Source organism: Leucoraja erinacea, chromosome 6 (assembly GCF_028641065.1).
Source record: "Leucoraja erinacea ecotype New England chromosome 6, Leri_hhj_1, whole genome shotgun sequence".
NCBI lineage: Eukaryota > Metazoa > Chordata > Chondrichthyes > Rajiformes > Rajidae > Leucoraja > Leucoraja erinaceus.
Genome location: NC_073382.1, coordinates 26,668,542 through 26,683,296, shown reverse-complemented (window position 1 = coordinate 26,683,296; position 14,755 = coordinate 26,668,542). Strand labels below are relative to the sequence as shown.

General features: G+C 42.6%; 1 protein-coding gene across 3 annotated transcripts in view; it reads left to right on the top strand.

Annotated features, from left to right (window-relative positions):
- Positions 1–9,141, top strand: part of obi1 (ORC ubiquitin ligase 1) — a 46,023-nt gene extending 36,882 nt beyond the window's left edge. For all 3 annotated transcript variants that reach the window (XM_055636781.1, XM_055636780.1, XM_055636782.1), the window contains exon 6: positions 7,202–9,141. In XM_055636781.1, the coding sequence (XP_055492756.1) occupies positions 7,202–8,687 (1,486 nt within the window). In that variant the 3' untranslated portion in view covers positions 8,688–9,141. The remainder of the gene's footprint in view (positions 1–7,201) is intronic.
- Positions 9,142–14,755: the final 5,614 nt, after the last annotated feature.

Sequence of the window (14,755 nt, the reverse complement as noted above, 5' to 3'; positions counted from 1 at the left end):
AAAGTTTAAGATGGTGTATAATAAGTGGTCATATTGATATGCAAACTAGCATATTGATATTCAGAATAATTTCAGATTTTAAATTCACATGTAAAATGTACATGAGAAAAAAATGAGATTGACCTAGTTATGGAAGCATTAACACACTGATCAAGGTGCTTCCCTTGGCTGTCATAAGAATGATTTACCATTGGACTGTGCATTGGTACTTCCATGTTAATAAAGTTATCTCGTATGATAACTTGTATGTAGCAATGTCTCCAGCATTTAATTAAAAATCTGTTCTATTCGATATCATTTTCAACCTTTTCAGTCTTTTATAAGCAATTTATATTTCTACTATTAAGAGAGTACTCATTAGTATCTTATTATGGAAGCTATATGTCAATTTCGCCCAGTTAGTGATAATTGGTTTTCAAGTTGTAAATCTACATTCTTTGCAAGTTAATATACCTAACTTGCATTAAACCTTTCTAAAATCATAAGCCTAGAAATCTGCACCATTTGTGGTCTTGGTCTGTTGTGAAGAATTGTAAACACTTAATTGCAGATCATCTGTCTTTTGTTATGCATTCCATCAGGGATGGCATATTTGAAAAATGATGCAACTGCAGATGCTAGAAATCCGAAGTAAAAACAAAATGCTGAAAGTAGCCATTCATGCTTGAGAGAGAAAAGGTTAACGTTTTATGGAAATGGGGCATGATGGGTAAAACAAAAGGAATATCTGACACGGGAAGACCAAGTGACTTAAGGTGTCAGTTAAAGTCCATTAAGCCAATTATGTCTGTTACAAAAGTTGCTAATAACAAGGCTGTGCGACATGCACAGAAGGTCTTTCCTGTAAGCGAGTTCTGTATTCCGAAAAAAGGAAGCAATCATGGGATTTGTCGAAGGTCACTTGCGATAAACATTCTCGGGAACTGTGCTGCTGCATGTATACAGACCTGCGTTTCATCCGTAGTCAGGATCGAACCCAGGTCTACAACACTGCAAGCGCTGCTGAATTGCTACTCCCGAGAGTGGTGGCCAGAGATGTCCGGGGTGAGCCTGGACTGACGGGACACCGGCCCAGAGCAGTGACGGCCCAGGCTTACAGCCAGCGCGGAGAAGAAGCGCTAACTCCAGGAGAGGGGAGGATTTGTGTGTGTGTGTGTGTAAACCAAATGGGTGACGTTTCGGGTCAAGCCCCTTCTTCGGACTGAAGACCCAAAACGTCACCCATTGCTTCTCTCAAGAGATGCTGCCAGTCCCGCTGAGTAACTCCTGCATTTTTTTGTCCATCTTCAAATGACGTCACGCGCTCCAGGCGGCTGTGTGAGCACATGAAGTCGCGTGCGACCTTCGTGGGACCATCGCGCCTCAAAGCGACCATGAGGTCACGTAATTAGCGTGCCAAGGACATGTAAGTGGGACAGGGGCTTTACTTTTAGCAACTCATAACAAAGTACTGTTCTAAACACTACATTATCTCATTGTTTCACCCTAAAAGCCATTCCCTTTGATACTCTACTCCTAAAACCAACCTTTACTCTTTCCTGGTTCTGAAGAAGGATCCAGGGCTGAAATATTAACTGTTTCGCTGATGCTGTCTGGCCTATTGAGGTTTCTGGTATTTTATATTTTTATTTGTAACTGAATCTGAATTTTAAATTATGCACCATTGCCTAGTTTCATTGGATACATCAATGTTGCCACCAGAGAGTGAATGATAATCCAGAAGCATTTTAGCCAAATAGGAGCATGAGCCCCAAGTCTTGTGCTTGAGCAACCAAGCAAATTGATAAAAGGGAAAAGTAGTTGCCTGGATGTTCTGTGTTTGTTTGCATCTTTCTACATAGGTTTCACTTTGTAGTCAATATTGCAAGACTGCTAAATGAAGCAATCCACGCTTTTTTAATCTTATGGCAATTCCTCTGTAGAATTAATTGCACACATATTAGTGCTAATATAAGATTACCCTTGTAAATTAATCCAATGACTTCAACTTCCAAAATTATAGCCCTTAATTACTTATTGCTTTGATGTATATCTTTAGTTTGAAAGCCTGTGGGATAGTCAACGTTCCACTTTGTAAGTTTGCCTTCATTCTTGATGTGCAAAGTTGCCCAATCGATACCTGCAGTAATAGTCAAATATAATATTTTTAGGGGGTAGTTTTAGTTTTGATCAAAATTGGTAAATGCATGGGTAGTCATCTATCCAAAATAAATTCAGACATACAGATTTTCATAGAAATTATGAAGTTAGATTCATCCCACTTTGTTTCTTTCTGTATGTGTGGGATATAAATCATTTCATAGTGTTTGAGACAACAAGGGATTTATTCTTAATGGAGAATACTGATGTTAAGTACATCCTAAAGTACTTGCTTAAATTTAATAGCCGTTTTAGTTTTTAAAAAAATTATCTCTCAGCAACTCTTCATTGTCAGTCAAGCTGTTTAAAGCAGGGATTTCTTTGAAAGGATCCACTAATGCATCAAACTAGCTTTGTGTGTGTTCACATTTCGTCACTTAGGAAAACAGGCTTTCATCAATTTACATTGTAACAATGTCAATCATGTAAAAAGCTCTTAGTGGGGTTTGAGTCATACTTTTGAAGTAGAGTGTTAAAAATTGTATATAAAGCACATTCTAAAGCAATAATCATTTTTCGATGGATTCCACAATTAATGACCATTATCCCAAACAAAGAGTGTACTGACTAAAATGCAAATGGTGAAACCAAAAATTAACTTGAGATGTGAAATAGTTTTAAAGCCTTACGCGTTATTCAAATTTATCAGATTAATCCGTGCATAAGGTTCCGCATGATAGGCTGCACTGCAAGGTTAGATCATATGGGATCCAGAGAACAATGGCTGTGTACAGAAGTAGCTTCAATACAATACAATACAGTTTTATTCGTCACATTGCACATAAAGTGCAAGTGAAATGAATTTGCCATGAAATCATGGTAGGAAGCAAAGTATGGTGATGAAAGGGTTTTTTTTCAAACTGGAAGCCTAGTTCATAAGTCATAGGAGTAAACTGGAAGCCTAGTTCATAAGTCATAGGAGTAAAATCGAGACTACTGTGCCATTCAATCATGACTCACCTATCTTTCCCTCTCTTTTTAGTTTTAACAAGCGTAGAAACAAGCCTTTCGGCCCACCGAGTCCGTGTTAACCAGTGATTCCCATACACTAGCATTATCCTGCACACTAGGGATAATTTACAATCTTTACTGAAGCCCATTAATCTACAAACCTGTATGGCTTTGGAATGTGGGAGGAAACTGGAGCTTCCAGGGAAAACACACACACACAGTCACGGGGAGAACGTACAGATACCATACAGACAGTACCCGTAGTCGGGATCATACCCGGTGTCTCTGGGGCTGTAAGGCAGCAACTCTACTGCTGCACTACCTCACCTTCTCCCCTGTGTCTAGAGGTGTGCCTCGGGGATCTGTGCAGGGCCCATTGCTGTTTGTCGTCAATGATTTGAATGAGAATGAACGAGGCATGAGTAGCAGGTTTGCAGATGACATTAAAATAGATGGTAAATGTGAGCTGTTACCTTTTTAGGATGTCTAGGGCAGGATTATCACAGTGAACCTCTCTAGAATTTAGGAGATTGAGAGGGGATCTTATAGAAACTTACAAAATTCTTAAGGGGTTGGACAGGCTAGATGCAGGAAGATTGCTCCCGATGTTGGGAAGTCCAGGACAAGGGGTCACAGCTTAAGGATAAGGGGGAAATCCTTTAAAACCGAGATGAGAAGAACTTTTTTCTCACAGAGAGTGGTGAATCTCTGGAACTCTCTGCCGCAGAGGGTAGTCGAGGCCAGTTCATTGGCTATATTTAAGAGGGAGTTAGATGTGGACCTTGTGGCTAAGGGGATCAGGGGATATGGAGAGAAGGCAGGTACGGGATACTGAGTTGGATGATCAGCCATGATCATATTGAATGGCGGTGCAGGCTCGAAGGGCCGAATGGCCTACTCCTGCACCTAATTTCTATGTTTCTATGTACCCGCTCTGTTCCAGAGCAGAGGGGTCCAGGAGTACGTACATGTTCCCTGAAAGTGGCATTGCAGGTAGGTAGGGCATCACTTTAATTATCTGTCCTATTCCCATTCTACCTTTGACGAAATAGATGACTCCAACGGCATTCAATGTAAGCTTGAATTTAACAATGATGGATAACCACCACATTTTCTCTCCACAGCTATGGCTGCAGCTTTTCTGTCCCAACTAGATTCAATGTCAATTCACAAGGGCTGCAACATTCCCAAACAGAACAGGTGCTGTTTCTCGTTCCATGCGTGAAACAAGCTGCTGGAGGAATTCGGTAGCTCATACAGCATCTGTGGGCAAAGGGATAATTGGCACTTCAGTTCGAGATTCTACATCAGAATCTCTTCCAGTAGTTCAGATTTTCATCTCCCACGCTACAGCAGCTACAGTCTCTTGTGTTTCCACTATTTATTTATCTTTTTTTTCTTTATTCTGTCTCAGGTTTTTTAATTGATATCATGGCAACCTTTTTACAGGCAGTCCCTTTAATCTCCACTTATCTGCAATATAAATTGTGCTTGTTTTGTCACTATTACAGATCTGATGAAGTGTCCCAAAATGTCATCTCTATCTCCAGCTGCTCTCTGACCTACTGACCTACTGGCATGTTCTGTGTTTATTCCCCCACAACAACTAACAAGCTTTACTGATGGAAATTCCATTCAAAAAGTACTGGTACTTATCCCATGTATTAAAGTGGCAGTGGTGAGCAGGATGGAGGGGGGGGGGGAATCCATGAATTGGTTGACAAGCACTTTTTTCTGGAATTTTTCATACTCAAAGCAGTCAGAAGTTGCATGTCTGATAGAGGAGATGAGGAAGAGAGATAGCCGGATCATTGTCCAATGCAAATCCAGGTGTGCAATTATATTGTGAAATTAACTTTACGATCCAGTTCTCCTAAGTTAAGTTGGGCTTCAAATTCAAATATATGTTTCATATTTTCTGGGAGTAGCAAGCAATTCACACTGCCTGCACCCTTGTCTGCCAGGGTCATACCTCTCAGTGGATGTTCCCCCACCAGACTTTGGCAATAGGTTGCTCAGGCAGAGAGCACAGGGCTTTCCAATCTTTAAAAGCAAACACCTCCATAAAAATGCTTTGTTATTTGGATCTAGATTATTTGAAAGTTAGGAGAATAAGGGTCAATCTTATTGAAACATGTAAGATCCTGATGATGAAATGTTCAGATGTTTCCACTACTGGGAGAATCTTGAACAAGTGGAACATAGTTGGAGTGGCGTGTGGTGGCGCCTAACGCCAGCGGCTCGACTGCAGTCCGTGTCTTTTGTTACATTTTTGTCTCGTCAAATGTATGTTTTTGATTCTAGTTTTTATTATTTTTTAACTGTGTATATGTGGGGGTGGGGGAGTAGGGGAAACCGTTTAAACTCTTCCTGTACGGGGACCTGACTTTTTCCCTGTCTGGTCTCCGATGTCATTGGGCCTAACATCGTGGAGCCGGCGGCAGCCTCTGGCCGGAACCAACCTGCGGGCTCACCATCGCGGAGCTGGCCGACTTCGGAATGGGAAGAGCTGTGGTGGTGTGCGGCTGCGATCCGACTTCGGAGCTTCGGAGACTCCAGCCGCAAGCCCAGTGGACAGGAACATCGGGAGCTCACAGGTCCATGGTGGGAGACCGCTTTCCAGAGCTCCCGCAACAGCAACTTCTCCCGCGGAGTTTAAATGACTCGGAGAAGGGCCTAACATCGCCCGGCGCGGCTTAAGCGGCCGCGGGACTAACCATCGCCCGCCGGGGGGTTTAACATCGGGAGCCCCAGTCGCCTCGACGTTGCAGTTGGACTGCTGGACCGCGGGAGAAGAACAAAGGGACGAGATAAGACTTTTGCCTTCCATCACAGTGAGGAGGTGTTGGAGATTCACTGTGATGGATGTTTGTGTTAAGTGTGGGTCTTGGTTTTTTTTTTTGTAATGTTAAGACTGAAGAAATGCTTCCATTTTCTCCAGCGTGTTCAGAAGAAGGTGATGACTCCGTTCAAACCAAGCTGTTTGAATGACAATAAAAGGCATCCTATTCTAGTTATACGACATGGGGTAATCATTTAAAAGTGAGGTATGTAGGAATTCATTCATGCAGAGCTCTGGGGGCAAGTAATCTAAGATAAAATAGATATTTTTGAAATATCAGGGGTCTTTCAAGAATGTAAGAAAATGGTGCTGACAATTTCCATCATCAATGTGTGCTGTCACTGAGCAATGGCTTCCAAGATATGAGATATGGCACATTTTTCAATTGTCTCGAGATGGACCTTTATTGGACAGTGACAGGTTGTTTTCAGGTGCAAGACCCAAACTCTGTCTGTTGCATTGAAGAAGTCAACAAAGACTTGATTTCTGCCTCCCAATATGCAAGAACACGTGCCATTTGATCTTTGAGATTGGGCTGATTTGGAATAGTGGCTACATAGTCAAATCAAGTTTTATTCATCACTTGCACATACAGTGCAGTGAAATGAATTTGCCAGCGGCGGTACAATATAAAAGAACACCCAATACACAATAAAAATTTAACACAAACATCCACCACAGCATTCGTCACTGTGGTGGAAGGCACAAACATTTGGTCAGCCCTCCTCCATTTTCCCCCGTGGTCGGGACCACAACGCTCCGCTGCGGGCGTCCAGATGTGCAGATAAGGTAAGTCCTGAATCGGTGCTTCCTGGCCGGAGACCGCGGCTTCAAGATGGTGTAGGCTGCAGGCCGGCGGTCGAAGATCTAAAGTTCCCACCACGCCGCAGCCAGAAGCACCGTGGGCCAGCGAATAGAGCGCTGCCCTCCGACGACCCCCGGCGAGGGCTCGCCCGCTCCGCAACGAGAGTCCGCGCTGCGCCCGTGGCTGAAGCCCCGGGCGTTTGTCCGGGAAAGGCCGCACCGATCTTTGATGTTAGGCCATGGGGGAGGCGACATGGAAAAAGTCGACTCTCTGTGGAGGAGGCGACCGAAGCGGTTTCTCCAGTAGGTTAAACACAGGTTAAACACTTCTCCGTTTACCACTGTGCTTGGTGTACTTTGCTTTTACATCAGAATTTTTGGCCAGATATAGTGGCCAAGTATTGGATAGTTAAAGAGATATTATGCCTATTCACACAGTGATAAAATATTTATCTCTGCTTGCAGATTTGGAAGGTTCACTGTTGCTGCCCTTCAGTCAAAGGTGGAACAAAACGAGCGTGAGATGAATCGTCTGAAAAGGGCTTTGGAACGGAGTGACAAGTACATCGAGGATATGGAGTTCCAGATTGAGCGATTGAAGGGAAAGAGTCAGAAAAGTGAAAACAATGGTGTGAAACTCTCTTCAGAGTCATCACCTTCTTCTGAACACGCTGGAGAAAATGGAAGCAGTGGGGAATTGTGGGACGGACGCGAAGACCTCCAAGAAAAGAGGATTATGCCTTTGAGAAGCCTCAGTGAAATTGAGCAGTCATCTGTCAACCAGTTGGCTAGTGCTCAGTCTTGCCAGGATAATGTAGGTAAAATAGCATGCGAGTCTCTTCCAAATAAACGTCTCCCTACTGACAATGGACTTTTAGCTACAGCCACTGTTGACAATGTTTTGCGTAGTCCTGCATCCGATGCAAAGGATGAAGAACGCGTCTTGTCTGCTAGTGAGAGTGAGATCCGATTTGAACTTCCTAGCCCATGTACACCATCTACGTCACTTGGTGGCCTCCACCTTGATAGCACAGATGACGAAGCCAGTCCCCTGATGAAAAAGAGAGGAGGAGACAAGAAGTTGGGCTACCTGAGAAGACTTTGTTTTGATGATGCTCGTTGGAGAAATGCGTGTTTTGAGGAGCAAATTTTGTCGAGGCAAAATGTTGATTGCAATCGTGTGCAGAATGCTGACCTTGTATCTGAAAACTTGATGCTTTGGGATTGTCATCCCGGTTCTACTGAAAGTGCTCATAAAGGAAATTTAAGAAAGAGCTCTCAGACTCCTGTATCTGATAATCTCAAATCAAAGGGCAAAATGTCAGATTTAATAGGTAGCCTGGTTTCTGATGTTCCTTGTTTTGCTGAGTTTAAAAGTCAACGTTCCAGGACCTCCAGTGAGACATCAATGGAGGCCGCCTATCGGGAAAAGATATCGGAACTGGATTTCATGTTGGATGAAACTGAGAATACTCGAAATCCTCGGTGCTCTCCGTTATCCCAAGATCTTTCTGACCTTGACACGTCTTCAACATCAGATCTGGCGCAGTGTGCTGAACTTTTAAATGAAGCTGAGAAAAGATTAGAGCAGAAAAGGAGGCAAAATCAGCTGCCTGTCTCTGACACCAGAGAACAGATGAAAAACAGGGGGAAAAGTGCAGTTCCATTGCCCTCAGTGTCTCCAGTCACTTCAAACCTAAAGGAAGAATATTTGTCTTCAGAAGAGAAATCCGCTTTCCATTGCAGGTTTAATTCCCCTTTTCTTTCGGTACCTTCAGAGTTATCTGTCCTCGAGAACAAGAAACCGTCTTTGTGGAACTGTTTAATGGCTGAAAATGAACAATTGCTGGGACCAGCCAACAGATGCCCGACCAGTAAGAGAAAGCCACCAAATTATGGTGAGGACTTGGCCAGTCCATCTAAAACTTCAAAAAAAGATTTTGTGCCTTGAAATCCTAACTCCATGGTAATTCCTCTGACCCCCACACTCCCTGTGGAATCGTGAATCCATCTGATCATCACACTGTGTTTCATCCTTCTCCTCCCACACCCCAAACCATATCTTGTTATTATGTCCTGTATTATTTGGGACAGCACAATTACACTTTCCCTGTGGGTACACATTTCCTGTTTTTACAATCCAATCACCTATATTAATCCTCATTAAATGGGATGAGAACCATGCTATGAGGCATAGAAAAGCAAAATATCAGGTCTGGTGTGTCAAATGCAATTGCAGTTGTTCATTGTTTTGTAGTTAAATTATTAGGAGATTTGGAAGCTGCCATGCTCACTTCAAATTGGCAACTAAAAGTAAGCCAGTCAACTACTTTTGAATTTAACACCCAACAATGTTCACTCTGAGCTATTGTGTGCAGTAAATTTCCAACAAGTATTTCTGAAATTCCACCTCTTAAAATATTAGTGCTAATAGGAAAATAGTTCATTGTTATAATAGTCCTTTTGTGAGGCTTTCTTTTCCTGCATCGTGCAGTTTTCAACATAATGGAGAATGAACTGTGAATTAAGCACAGTTAGAAATTAATCAACCTTTCAAAAGATATTATTGGTAAAGAGTACAAAATGATCTACTTTTTACATTTGCCAGTCGATTGAGCATAAAACAGTTTGGTGAAAGTTATGAACCTCCACAATAGCACCCTGGATTGTGCAAATGATATACAAATAGGCAAATTCTGTTGAAGAGATTCTGGAATCTTAGAATTTCTTAAAGATTCCTTGAGTACAATATGAAAAATATAAAGTGTGGTCTTCTGAAGTCCTATTTCACCTCAAATGAAATTTAAAAAACTTTTGTGCATTCTATGTTTTCTTACATTGATCATTTAAAATGTTGCACGGATCTATTTAAAAATGTATTTGTCTTTGCTTCAATATTAAATCACTGGAAGCACATTTGTTTTATATTCTTTACACATCTGCAAGAGCAATTTAAAAAGTAAGGAAGAAATGCAGTATCAGCCGTAATAATGTGTTCATGCAATAAAATATTTTCAAAAATCGTAAAAGATAACCGTTAAGTTGGATTTTTCCAACTTTTTACCAGTTATTTTAAAGACGCATTCTATAGACATGCCTGTGGGTTCCATCAACTGATTTTATATCCTTTTGGTCTTTATATGAAGAATACATATAACACTAACATTTAGTTATCGGCCTGTACTGCAGCCATTACTAGACAGTCCATGGTGTTCTTTGACATTTAAAAGACTGCATTCTGATATGATCACATGGAAACAAATGTTCCTACAAGTATGGAAGTAATAGCAGAAACACTTAGAGGTACAAATATTTGATTCAATGCAATGAATATTTAAGAATTTAAATGAACGTTGCAGAATCCAATGACCTGTAATAGATTTGAATCATCTATTTATACTGGCAAACACCTTTATTCTTTCGCTGAAGTGTGTCCTCACCCGAAATGTTGACTGTCCCATTCCCTGCGCAGATGTTGTCTGAACACTGAGTTCCTCGGATACTTGATTTATTGCCTGCAATCAGATTACAGATTATGATTTTCCAAGTGGCACTTTACTCCTTTGCCAAAACCAGTCCTTGTATCTAACCCCATGACAGATTTCAGGCTACACAAAAAAGCTGGAGAAACTCAGCGGGTGCAGCAGCATCTATGGAGCGAAGGAAATAGGCAACGTTTCGGGCCTATTTCCTTCGCTCCATAGATGCTGCTGCACCCGCTGAGTTTCTCCAGCTTTTTTGTGTAACCTTCGATTCTCCAGCATCTGCAGTTCCCTCTTAAACACAGATTTCAGGCTAACTGGTATATTGTTTCTATTTTACCCCTGTAAAGTAGCAGTGTTATATTTGCCACTATAAAAATCTCATGGGACTTGGATTGTTTTCTCTGGAGCATCAGAGGCTGAGGGGGAGACACAATATATAATTATGAGAGGCATAGGTCCTCTTTTCATATGTAACTACATATGTGGCACGGACAGAGCACAAAGCAAAGATTCACTCGACAATGTTCTACAAAGCCACATTGATCATATAAATAATTGCACAAAATAGGCCTCTATTCGTAAAAAGAATGAAGAATAACCTCTCTGAAACAGAAATCATTGGAGTCTCAACTGGATAGATTCACACAGAATTTCCCCCTGGCTGGAGCTGGGATGACAGTTTCAAGATAAGGGATAGTCCACCAAGGAGCGAGATGCAGTAACGTTTCTTCACCCATAGGATGATGAATCTTTGGAATTCTCGATCCCAGAGGACCATGAATGTTTGCTCATTACTTGCATTCAAAAGAGAGATCAATGGATTTCTGAATATAAAATGTATCAAAGGATATGGGAATAGGTATGGAAAATGATCGTCAGATACTGTATAATTGCACAGTATGTCCTCTTATGTTCTTATGCATGCCTGCTAACATTAATAAGCGGAAGGCTACTCCACCACAGGTCTGTTCTGCCATTTAATAAGATCATGGCTTCTCTGATTGTAACCTCAAATCATATTCTGAATTAACCATGATAATTCTTCACACTCTTGCTCATTGAAATTATTTGCCTTTACCTTAAAATATTCAAGATCTCAGTTTCCAGTATTCTTCATGTAGCTGGATAGACTCACAAATCCAGCTGGATAGACCCCACAATTCTCAGACTCTGAAGAAGGGTCCTGACCCTAAACATCACCTGTCAATGTCCTCTAGTGTCAGGGGGCCCCGAAATGGAAAGGACGCAGGCTCACCGAGAAGTACTGAAGAAAACCCAAAACCCAGACACGAATGGAACTGAATGATATAGACCAAGAACCGACAGACCTCAGAACTGCTATCGAATCGACAATGCAGAAATAATTAAGTCAGCACCCAATTGGTGATGATCAATTGTTCATCCCAGTTTGGCAAAATAATAAATCAGTGCATCCGTGGATAACAAGGGAAATCAGGGAAAGTATCAAAACAAAAGATGAAGCATACAAATTAGCCAGAAAAGGCAGCCTACCAGAGGACTGGGAGAAATTCAGAGTCCAGCAGAGGAGGACAACGGGCTTAATTAGGAAAGGGAAAATAGATTATGAAAGAAAACTGGCAGGGAACATAAAAAACTGACTGCAAATGTTTTTATAGATATGTGAAGAGAAAAAGATTAGTTAAAACAAATGTAGGTCCCTTGCAGTCAGACACAGGTGAATTGATCATGGGGAACAAAGATATGGCAGACCAATTGAATAACTACTTTGGTTCTGTCTTCACTAAGGAAGACATAAATAATCTGCCGGAAATAGCAGGGGACCGCGGGTCAAATGAGATGGAGGAACTGAGTGAAATCCAGGTTAGCCGGGAAGTGGTGTTAGGTAAATTGAATGGATTAAAGGCCGATAAATCCCCAGGGCCAGATAGGCTGCATCCCAGAGTACTTAAGGAAGTAGCCGCAGAAATAGTGGATGCATTAGTGATAATTTTTCAAAACTCTTTAGATTCTGGAGTAGTTCCTGAGGATTGGAGGGTAGCTAATGTAATCCCACTTTTTAAAAAGGGAGGGAGAGAGCAAACGGGGAATTACAGACCAGTTAGTCTAACATCGGTAGTGGGGAAACTGCTAGAGTCAGTTATTAAAGATGGGATAACAGCACATTTGGAAAGTGGTGAAATCATTGGACAAAGTCAGCATGGATTTAGGAAAGGTAAATCATGTCTGACGAATCTTATAGAATTTTTCGAGGATGTAACTAGTAGAGTGGATAAGGGAGAACCAGTGGATGTGTTATATCTGGACTTTCAGAAGGCTTTCGACAAGGTCCCACATAAGCAGATTAGTATACAACCTTAAAGCACATGGTATTGAGGGTTCAGTATTGATGTGGAAGAGAACTGGCTGGCAGACAGGAAGCAAAGAGTAAGAGTAAACGGGTCCTTTTCACGATGGCAGGCAGTGACTAGTGGGGTACCGCAAGGCTCAGTGCTGGGACCACAGTTATTTACAATATATATTAATGATTTGGACGAGGGAATTGAATGCAACATCTCCAAGTTTGCGGACGACACAAAGCTGTGGGGCAGTGTTAGCTGTGAGGAGGATGCTAGGAGGCTGCAAGGTGACTTCGATAGGCTGGGTGAGTGGGCAAATGCATGGCAGATGCAGTATAATGTGAATAAATGTGAGGTTATCCACTTTGGTGGCAAAAACAGGAAAGTAGACTTTTATCTGAATGGTGGCCGATTAGGAAAAGGGGAGATCCAACGAGACCTGGGTGTCATGGTACACCAGTCATTGAGAGTCCTAATAGCAGGGGATGAATGTGGAAAGAGTCAAGTGGCTGGAGGCATAGCAAGTATGACAGGGGTCCCCCTCCCGGGGACACCTCTTGGCATCCTCTTTGGCTGCTCCGGATACTGCTGAGTAAAGCCACGGATCAGGGAGGGGTCCAGGATGTCATGGACAGGAATCCAGCTCCTCCTGTCTGGACCGCAGCCCTCCCAGTCAACCAGTTACTGGATTCCTCTGCCACTTCAGTAGTTGTTTCACCGTGTACACCAGACCACCGTCAATGATGCGGAGTGGCGGAGGTAGCAGAGGAGCAGGGATCAGGGAGCTGGTGGACACAGGCTTAACCTGAGATACGTGGAAGGTGGGGGTGAATCCGCATAGACCCGGGCAGTCTAAGGCGGACAGCAGAGCGGTTAATAATCTTGAGAATGGGCCAATAAACCGGGCTGCCAACTTACGGGACTCAAGTGCCCAGAGGTGTGGTAAGTGTGACATGTAGAGATGTTGCCTGACGCGTTGAGTTTCTCCAAGACAGTGTGGGGCAATTTACTGTGGCCAAATAGTCATGAAGTCATACAGCATGGAAACAAGCCCTTCAGCCCAACCTGCCCATGCCGACCAATCTGCCCCATATACACCTGTCCCAACTGCCTGTGTTTGGCCCATGCCCTCTAAATTTATCGTATCCATGTACCTTTAGTTTTAGACATCCACTGAATCTGCACCCACCAGCGAATACCTGCACACTAGTTCTATCCCATACACAAGCAACAATTTACAGGAGCAAATTAACCTACAAACTTGCACATCTTTGGAATGTGGGAGGAAACTGGAGCACCTGGAGAAAACCCACGTGGTCACGGAGAAAACGTACAAACTCTGTACAGACAGCACCCAAAGTCAGACTTGAACCCAGGCCACTGGCACTGAAAATGCAGCAACTCTAGCTGCACTACTGTAACACCACTGTACCTCTCCAAATATTTTTCAAACATTGTGATAGTACATACCTCAACTGCCTCCTGTGGCAGCTCACTACATATACCTACCACACTTTATGTAAAAACGTGGCCCCTCAGGTTCCTATTAAATCTTTCCCCCCTCACCTTAAACCTATGTCTTCTAGTTCTTGATTTCCCTTCTCTGGGTAAAAGACTATGCATTTACCCTATTCTTCTCATACACTTCAATAAGATCACCCCTGAACGCATCTTTGAGATGTGGGAACGCCCTAGTGTGGTCTCAGGGAGGATATCCAAATTCCACCCAAACAGCGACTGTGGTCAGGGTCGAACCTGAATTCTCGGAGCCATGGAAATGGAAACACCATCCGTTGTTTTCGGTGCATTAAAGGGTCTATGTAAAGAGAAGGGGGTTGTTATATACAGTGAACGATTCTTCTCGTGTGCTTGATATTAAGGGAAAAGCTCGCATTTAGCAACTCCATGTACCATGCCACAAAGCTCCAAGCTAGTCTCTGAGACAACAAAGCCAAGTCTCACCCCGCTTGTAATTTCAAAGGCGCCACTCGAGCAGGACCTAGTTGGAGCCCACATGCCTTATTTTCATTGGCATTGGAGGGCTCTCCTACTCTGCACCCAGCATCTTGCGTGGGATATTTTGCGTCCATCTGTTATATTTTATTATGTAGGAAGGAACTGCAGATGCTGGTTTCAACCGACGATTGACACAAAATGCTGGAGTAACTCAGCATCTCTGGCTAGAAGGAATGGGCGATGTTTAGGTCGAGACCTTT